Consider the following 10,053-nt stretch of genomic DNA (forward strand, 5'->3'; position numbering starts at 1 on the left):
TCTTTCAGATCACCATCCGGAGATCATGAAGGGGCTCGGTCAGGATTAGCCCCATGGTCCCCCGGGAGCAGCGCACATTCAAGTATAAACCCTGTTTTCTTTTGACCTCACGTAACATAAATATTTGAATGTTTTTAATGTCGCCGGTGGGAGAGAAGTGCTGAAGAAACCAAAACCTAACGACTTCACAGGCAAGGAGCCCAAAGCTTTGTGCAGAATTCTATGGGGTGGTCCTATGACCGAAGACAGGTTAAGCATGGCTGGTTTACTTGCATGCGAATGTGGTGGCAGAGTCCAATCTCCTCAAGATCTACGTGGGAGTGGTAAGGCCATCGCGTGACAGAGGACCTAAGGACGCTGACGAAGGGCTCCAGCCGAAACGGTGGTGATGTACATAAAGACAATGCTACATAAAGACATAAAGCTGAAGATCCAGCTGCGCTGGATGGGTCACGTCTCCAGAATGGAGGACCATCGCCTTCCCAAGATCGTGTTATATGGCGAGCTCTCCACTGGCCACCGTGACAGAGGTGCACCAAAGAAAAGGTACAAGGACTGCCTAAAGAAATCTCTTGGTGCCTGCCACATTGACCACCGCCAGTGGGCTGATAACACCTCAAACCGTGCATCTTGGCGCCTCACAGTTTGGCGGGCAGCAACCTCCTTTGAAGAAGACCGCAGAGCCCACCTCACTGACAAAAGGCAAAGGAGGAAAAACCCAACACCCAACCCCAACCAACCAATTTTCCCCTGCAACCGCTGCAATCGTGTCTGCCTGTCCCGCATCGGACTTGTCAGCCACAAACGAGCCTGCAGCTGACGTGGACTTTTTACCCCCTCCATAAATCTTCGTCCGCGAAGCCAAGCCAAAGAAAGAACATAAAGACAATGTTTGGCCTGCTGAGTTTCTCCAGCATTTGTGTACTTTTACACTTAACCACGGTGTCAACAGATTCGTGTGTTTTACCTAAGAAGGTTCAGCCTTTTCCAAAGACATGAATGAGTTTGGTGGATCCGAGGTAATTCTGCAATTTCTGAGCAGTCTCTGCATTCCCAATATTTTCCACTACTGGCCCTTCACGGAGCCCATTACCATGGGCACCTGCCCTTCGGATCCTTGCTGCAGTAATTCGTTCATTTATCCATCATTGTGTTATGTTTGTGACTTCTGTTTTATGGCAATTTTAAATGCAATTCATGGAAAGGGGCGACGCCAGGTTTAATGTTCTTCTATTTTCGCGAATGGCAGAGATTCATTCTTAATCGAAATTATAACACTTAAACGTCAATGTTCCACCCACATAGTCGTGTTTGCCCGTCGCTGGCAGGGCTTGGCACAAATCGGATTTCAACCCTACCCCGTCTGAAGCGAACGAGCTGCTGAACCCATCCCATCCGTTGCCACACAGATCCCGAAACGGGCGTCCATCAACATCCTATCTGGATGAAGACAGGCGATGTGGTGCAGTAGTTGGTGAATCCAGGCCGTGGGTTCCGTTTTGGATATTCATTGAAGCCCTTCGGCCCACCTTGCCCGCACTAACCCAAATGGCGACACATTTTATGTAGTTGACCCATATCCCTTTTAACGTGTCCCATCGGTGTGTCCATACATATTTCTTCAACGCCTCAACCACCGGATCTGATAGCTCAGTCAATACACCCATCACACTCTGTGCGAAAAGGTTCCCATTCAAACTCTTCTAATCTTAGCCATATATCCGCTTCGTTCCAGATTCGCCTATGATATTCACGAGCTCGACCTCTCATGATTTTGCACACCTCTATTATGAAATCAGTTCTCCTGCTCCTGCGCCCCAAGGAATAAAGCCCCGGGGTCCTAACCTCATTACGCCCTCTCCAGCTTGACAATATCACACCTGTAACACGACCAGCAAAACTGGACACAATATGGGCAAATTATTCGGATCGTTTCGCAAATGTTTTCAACTTGATCAAATTGAGTGCTTCTGCAAGTAACTTTCGACTTTATATATCTTTGCAGTTAACATTACGGCCATTGTGATCCTGTCGCGAGGAAAATGTGGTCTCAACAAATGCATCACCCGCTACCTGGTGGCTATGGCGGCAGCAGACGTGATGGTCGTTGTTTTTGCTGTTATAGTGGAACAAGTGAACAGTATCTATGTATTTTGCGGGTTCCTGCTCATAACTCCGGTATGCTCTGTGACCCTTGTTCTGAGGCTTGCAAGCACGGATTGTTCCGTTTGGTTTACTGTTGCTTTCACGTTCGATCGCTACGTCGCCATATGCCATCAAAAGTTCCGGAAGCAATATTGTACCGAGAGAACAGCGACTATGGTCATCGCGGCCGTGGTGGCGGGGAGCTGTGCGAGGTGCACTCCAGCTTACTTTGTAGTGGAGCCTTACGTTATGATTGACACAGTTCCGTGGCGCTGCGTCCAAAAGGCTGAGTTTTTTACTTCTCCGTTCTGGAAAGCGTTCGAGTTAATTGACAGTATCTTGACCCCGTTATTACCAATCTGCTTAATCCTCTTGTTCAACGCGTTGACCACCAGACATATTATAATGGCAAATCGAGTCCGCCGGAGTCTCCGGAACAACAGCCAGCATCAGGATCCAGAGGTGCGGAACCGGAGAAAGTCAATGGTTTTGTTATTTGCTCTATCAGCCAATTTCATATTACTGTGGATGCCGTACGTCGTCCATTCCATGAAATGGCAGGTGCAAAATTATTTCTACACCGACAAATATTTGAATACCCCGGTATTTATCGCACAACAGTTCGGGTTTATGTTGCAGTTTCTCAGCACCTGTACAAACACGTGTATCTATGGACTGACGCAGAGAAAATTCAGAGAGGAGCTGAGGAATGGAGCAAAATATCTCGTTACATTAAACGGGCTGCTCTGTAACTAACATTAAACGATTTGTAACAGTTCTGGAATATTAGAATAAATACTCTGGACAGCCAACATTTTGAGTAAATGAACAAGGTAATGGATTAGGGAACAGCGATTTATTTAGAACCACAGAACAGAAACAGGTCTTTGGCCCTTCTAGTCTGCGTCCAACTATTATTCTGACCACTGATCTGCACCCAGTCCATACCTCTCCCATCTATGTACCTGTCCAAATTCTTCTTAGATGTTAAAATCGACCCACATTTACCACTTCATATGGCAGCTCGTTCCACTCTCCCACCACTCTTTGTGTGAAGATGCTCCTCCCCTACGTCCCACTAATCTTTTCCCTTTCACCATTAACCCATGTCCTCTGGTTTGTATATCACTTACCCTCAGTGAAAAAAAAAGCCTATCTAGATTTATTCTGTCTATCCCCCTCATAATTTTAAATACATTGATGAAATCTCCCCTCATTCTTCTCTCCAGGGAATAAAGTCCTGTTTAACCTTCCCTGTAACTCATTTCCTATTCTAGTGAATCTTCTCTACACTCTTTCTATATCATTGATATTTTTCCTGTAGGTAGCTGACAATACTCCCAATTTGGCCTCGCCAATGTCTTATATTGTACAACTTTACCAGAACATCCCAACTCCAATACTCAATACTTGATTTATGAAGTCCAATATGCTAAAAGCTCTCTTTACAACCCTGTTTGGTTTCTAAAAATTGATTGCATGTTGCATTGTTCTGTTAGGCACTTGTTTGTACCCGGTCAGGGGAACGCTCTCTCGGTTTTAATGCTGTATGGTGTCAATTGCAATAAATAAATGATAAGTGATACCTGACCTAATATCTTCCTGTGATGCTACTTGCAGGAAATTATGTTTCTGAATTCTCAAATCCGTCTGTTCTACCACACTCCTCAGTGCCCTACCATTTACTGTGTACATCCTTTCTTGGTATGTCCTTCCTAATGCAACACCTCACACTTGTCTGCATTAAATTCAATCTGCCATTTTTAAGACCATTTTTCCAGCTGGTCCAGATCCCTTTGAAAGCCCTCCTCACTGTCCACAACACCTCCAATCTTAGTGTAGTCTGTAGACCTTCTGATCCAATTTACCACATTATCATCCAGATCATTGACGTAGATGACAAACAATGATCCCAGCCTGATCCCTGAGGCCACCCCACTAGTCACAGGCCTCCAGTTGAGTAGCAATCATTCACTAATACACTCTGGCTTTTCCCGAATAGTAAATGTTGAATCCAGATCACGACCTCACCATGAATACTGAGCATCTGAAAGTTCCTGACTAACCTCCCTTGTGAGTCCTCATCAAAGTCCATGTAAACGACACCCACAGACAGCCTTTTCTTCCTCGACATTCCTGGAAACCCTCTTGAAAAACTGGAAAAGATTGATTAAACCCAGGGTCATCACATGATGTGGTAGAGTCAGAAAGTGGAAATCTGACTCTCCGGAAATTAGTTAAAACAGGGCTAAATAAGCAGTGTGGTGAACCAGACCACTCCATTATCAAATCAGCATCTGTAGTTGCGGCGCCCCACAGGATCAGGAGTGGCCGGAGGAACAAAGAACTATGGGAAGAGCATGACTCCAGAGGTCGGGTGATGGTGATAGTGACCAACTGTATTATTTAAACTCCTGCGAAGGTTCCATTAAACAATTCTGTTAGTTCAGCTCACAGACAACCCCTGTTGTGCTATATTCACTGCACCACTCCCTTCATTGGTGACCCCTGATAATTCAAACAACATTTTGGACCTCCCTATGGATGTGACGAACATGGTTGTGCTACCTTCCCATCAACTGCCATCAAATCAGCCTTTAATAGCATCTCCTCTATTTCCTGCACAACTGCCATGACCTACTCTGCTCCAAGATGCAACAAGCGTCCTAACCTACCCCTCCACCAGCCCATGTATCCACCCTATTATCCTGTACAATTTCTGCCACCTACACCATGATCCCACCACCAGATACATCTCCTATTTCCACTTTACATAGGGATGGCTGTCTCCATGTCTCCTTCATCAACTCATTGCTTCCCACTCTTTGCCTTCTATTTACTTACACTTTTGACTGAAAGAAATGCTACCCTTGTGCCTACACCTCCTCGATCACCACCATTTGGGGCCCCAAACAGTCTTTCCAAGTGAAGCAACATTTCAGTTATGAATATGTAGGAATCATCTACTGCATCCCATGCTCCCGTTGATGCTTTCTGTATGTAAGCAGACCAGGGGGCCATTTGGTTAAGCAGCTCCAATAATGGGGAGCTCCCAGTGTTCAACTATTTCAATTTCTCGGCCCATCCCCTCACCGAGATGTCTGTCCATAAATATCACCATCCACTGTCAAATACTGGACACCTGAAATTGGAGGAACAACAGTAAATATTCAGTCAGGCCACTAACCAACCAGATGGCATTAACAGTGACTTCTCCAGTTTGGGTTAAGTCTCTCCCTGTCTCTCTCTCTCTCTCTCACCCTTTTCCTTTCTCTCTATCTCCTTTCCTCCAGCTCTCCACACCTTTCCTCTCCATGCAGAGAGCAAACTGGGGAGGGGGAATATCATGTGATGCCATTGGATCAGCACGTGAGGACGTGACTCCATGGTTAATTATAAAAAGGGGTTATTAAGAAATGTTATAAACCAATTAACTTTTTAAAAATGCATCTAAACAGTTCTATTTAACAATAAAAAAAAAAGCTGCAGCTTTACCTGAAGCCCAACTAGAAGAGAAGATGAGAAGAGATATGAGGCCTACCTCAATGATGAAGCAGCGAGCTAGTGTTCGGGCAGCTCCCAAGGTGAGTGATCCTTTTGAAGGGCCATCCACCGGTGTCACTCACCCGCAACCAGGGAGAGATGGCGTTGGGAGAGAACCTGAAACTGAACTGTGGATGCGTGAGAAATCATGCGCATGTGGACCAGCTAAACACAAAGCATTACTGGGAAAAGGACCACAAGTCATGGAAAAGTCGGGGACCTCCATTTCAGCACTGGATGATGAGGAGTTGGGTTCCAGAGGAGGATCTGTAAGTGAATTACAGGAAGGATATAAACAGTATAGAGAGAGTGCAGAGGAGATTTGCGAGAATGTTACCAGGGTTTCAGGGTTTGAGTTATAATGAATGGTTGGGCAGGCTGGGACTTTATTCCCTAGAGCATAGAAGATTGAGGAGTGATTTGATAGAGGGATTTAAAATTATGATGGTGACAGATAATATAAATGTGGACAGGGTTTTTCCACTGAGAGTGGGGGAGATTCAAACGAGGGCAGGGATTGAGAGTAAAAGGGGAAAAGTTTAGCAGAAACGTGGGGGGGGGGAATTTATTCACACAGAGGGTGGTGGGGGTATGGAATGAACTTATGGCAGTGGTGGTAGCAGCGAGATTGATGTTAATATTCAAGGAAAGATTGGATAGGTATATGAACGGGAGAGGTGTGGAGGATAATGGGTCGAATGCGGGCCAGTGGGACTAGGTGGGAGAAAATGTTCAGCATGGACTAGTAGGGGCGAACTGGCCTGTTGCTGTGCTGACAATGGTTATATGCTTGTTAAGAAGAAGAAGAACAGCAGGAAGATGAGGTAATTAAAAGAATTAAAACTATTTCACAGAGTAAGGTAGAAGGTTTAACTGCAGCAATAGTGCATCAACTTAAAGTCATGAAAGAAGAAATGAAGGGATTGAAGGCAGAAATGAAAGAAGAAATGAGGGAGGAAACTAACAGAATGTTAGAGGTTGTGAATAAAATGAAGAAGGAATTGGACAAAATGGATGAGACAATAACAAGGGTGCAACAGGCTGAAGACAGGGTATCAAATGTGGAGAATCGAACTATCGGTTTAATTACGGTGAATCAAACACTTTTAGAGAAAGTGGATGTCACGGCAAACTTCAGCAGAAGGAATAATATTAAAATAGTCAGACTTTCGGAAGGAAATTAAGGTTCAGAACAAATTCTTTTTTTTTCAAAAATGGATTCCAGAAGTTTTGGGAGAGCAAAATTTTGAAAATCTAATTGAAATTGAATGAGCTTGTGGAGCTTTCAGAGTAGAACCTCTTCTAAATCAGAAGCCATGCTCTATATTAATTAAATTTCAATGATATAAAGACAGAGAGAAAATTTTAAGTTTTGCTATGAGAGGGGTGAGGGAACAGAAAGGCCCACTTCAATGGAATGTGTTACCAGAGGACTCCAAAACTCAGCAGCAATAGAAATTCATGAAGACAAATGGTTACTTCAACAAAAGTTACTTTTATTTCTTTAAAACAGGATCAAACTTGTGTTTGTGAGTGTGTGTGTGTGTGTGTGTGTGTGTGTGTGTGTGTGTGTGTGTGTGTGTGTGTGTGTGTGTGTGTGTGTGTGTGTGTGTGTGTTTGTGTGTGTGTGTGTGTGTGCGTGTGTGTGTGTGTGTGTGTGTGTAAGTTCAGAAAAGTTCTCTGGTTCACTTCACTGTCCAATCTCGCTTCTCACTCCTGCAAGTTGACTGGTTGCAGACAACTCTTATACTGTCCACAGAATTTAACATTTATGAATTTCACCAGGCTTTTGTGCTTGAAAGGTAATTGGTTACCACTCAGGAAGGTTCTTGTTGGTTTCAGAGAGAGATTTGTGCTCATTGGATACACACAAACTGATTTCCTCCGATCAGCCACTTCAGTGTCTTGCTGAAGAAACTTGCCCCATCAGGGTTTCCCAACCTTTTCTTCTGCAGGTCACCACAGAGTTGCCTTTGTTTCCCTTATTTCTGGTGGAACACTCTAGCCAGCCATTTCCTCTTATGTATGGACCATAAGGGATTTCAACAGGCTGAACTCAGAACTCACAACCTATCTTCAAAATAGGGTTTTTAAACAAATTGCCAGCTTGCCATGACTACGGAAACCAGTTCTCTCTCTCTCTCTCACTCTTAAAGAAAGCCTGTTCGATCTCCCCTCTCTCTCTGCTTACAAACCACATGACCTTCTTAGAACAGCAAACTGCAACCAGACAGATTGCAGTGCCAGACCCAAACTTCTGAGTCCATTCATCTGTTGCTTTCAAAACAATAATCCATTACTCCACAGCATGTCCAATGAACACCTACTTGTGATGTCCTTATAGGCATTCTTGAAAGTTTTTGCTAAGGCACTCAGAGCCCGGCTTGAGCAGAGCTCTGGCATTTTATTTAAAATAAAACACTAAACCCCCAAAATCTATGTCTTTACAAATATATTATCTGTCACACTGTCCCCTAAAAAAGAATTTTAATTCTCAAGTTTAGTTATAACTAAATTGACTTTACAATCACTACATTGATAACAATACACAATATATAATATTAAAACAATGTAACCCAATGTTGAATTTATATTTCTTTACATGCTCAATTTTAACATCTTGACAAACAATCTGCCATCACATTATTTGTACCTCTGAAATGATTATTTGCAGATTATATTAGTTCAATATTAAACTCAATTTCATCAATCTTCTTGTTTTTTTTTAAATTTTATTCAAAAACACCTGAGGATTGTGGTCTGTCAAAATCAGGAGATTTTAACACAGGGCAATAGCAATAGCATCTCCTTTAAATTTTCCAAAGCTGTCTGACATACTTTAGTCAACACAAATTTCTCCCCTTTCTTCAAAAGATTGGTTAAAGGAAGAGCAACCTCAGCAAAATTTTCTATAATATATTGCCATTCCAAAAATAACCTTCTCACTGCTTTCTTGCCATTGGGAATAGGAAATTTAGAAATTGCATTCACCTTAGTTTTAATAGGTGCAACTTTGCCATGGCCAACTACATGACCTAAATATATTAATTTGCAAATTCACTTTTAGCTAAATTGACATTTAACTTTGCTTTGGATAATCTTGCATACAATTTATCCAATTCCCTCAGATGTTCTTCCCATGTGTCACTTTTTGTGACCATTTCATCAATATAAGCATCTGTATGTGCTAACCCTTGGATTATTGAATTAATCATCCTTTTGATATGTTGCAGGCACATTTTTCATGACAAAAATGTAACACGTTATATTCGTATAAACCAGATGGTATCACAAAAGTAGAAATAATCCTTCCTCTCTTTGTGAACTAATGTGAGGTCAATCCACAGGACCATGAGAGTGGCAGAGCACATAATTGGAGTCTTCTTCCAAAGCCTTCCCCACCCCGCCCCCCACATTGACGTAATCTACTGGAATCATTGTCTGAAGAGGGTGCACAAAATCATGGAGGACCCCTTCCACCCTGCACACAGCATCTTTCAGCTGCTCCCATGGGGGAAAAGATACAGGAGTATTAGAGCCAGCACAACCAGGATGAGTCCTGGACAGTGAGAATGCTGAACGACCAAAGGTACTGCTCACAGTAACCATCTGAGATTCTCATATGTACAAACAATACTTATTGATTGATTTATTTGTATCAATAAAATACTTGTCCTGCATATATATATATTGTTTGTCTGTATGTGTGTTCTGTCTGGTTGTGTGCCTGCGTGTTTTTGCACAGAAGACTGGAGAACGCTGTTTCGTCGGGTTGTACTTGTACAATCAGATGACAATAAACTTGACTGATTTAAATCACATGACAGGATTACAAATGTTATTTACCTCCTCAGTGAGCAACAGAATTGTAATTTCAAGAAAGTTATTTTTTTTTTGAAAAAGGCCACTTTCAGACCACGCACCAGTGCCGCTCATTTTCACATAATACGCCTACAACCCCAGTATGTTTCGAATCGGGGAGGAAACTGGACCCCCCGAGGGAAAACTCATGCAGAAATGGGAGAACATACAAACTCCTTACAGACAGCATGGGATTCCAAACCTGGTCCCGATTGCTATGGCTGTAAAAGCATTGCTCTGACTGCTGCACCAACCGAGCCAAGCCAAATGTTATGTAGAACACTGACATATTGTCCCAAAATGTAGAATGTTAAGAAATTGGAACTGGAATAAATCTGGAATTTAATTGCACAATGTTCTATTTCAGGGACTCAGAATTATGAGGTCTTTTAAGTTCATTGGGGTTCAGTCCTGCAATTCCTAGCTGAAGGCCACTAGCAGAGCAGTCAGCTAAAGATGTCAACATTTCAATAAATCAGCGAACATCTACACGTAAAGGTAAGG

At 42.9% G+C, this 10,053-nt stretch overlaps 1 protein-coding gene across 1 annotated transcript; it reads left to right on the forward strand.

The window, feature by feature from the left end:
- Positions 1–256: 256 nt before the first annotated feature.
- Positions 257–2,901, forward strand: LOC138740008 (probable G-protein coupled receptor 139). Its single transcript, XM_069892460.1, has 2 exons — positions 257–323; positions 2,006–2,901. The coding sequence occupies exons 1-2, from the start codon at positions 257–259 to the stop codon at positions 2,899–2,901; spliced, it is 963 nt and encodes a 320-aa protein (XP_069748561.1).
- Positions 2,902–10,053: the final 7,152 nt, after the last annotated feature.

This window comes from Narcine bancroftii, chromosome 7 (assembly GCF_036971445.1).
Source record: "Narcine bancroftii isolate sNarBan1 chromosome 7, sNarBan1.hap1, whole genome shotgun sequence".
Lineage (NCBI taxonomy): Eukaryota > Metazoa > Chordata > Chondrichthyes > Torpediniformes > Narcinidae > Narcine > Narcine bancroftii.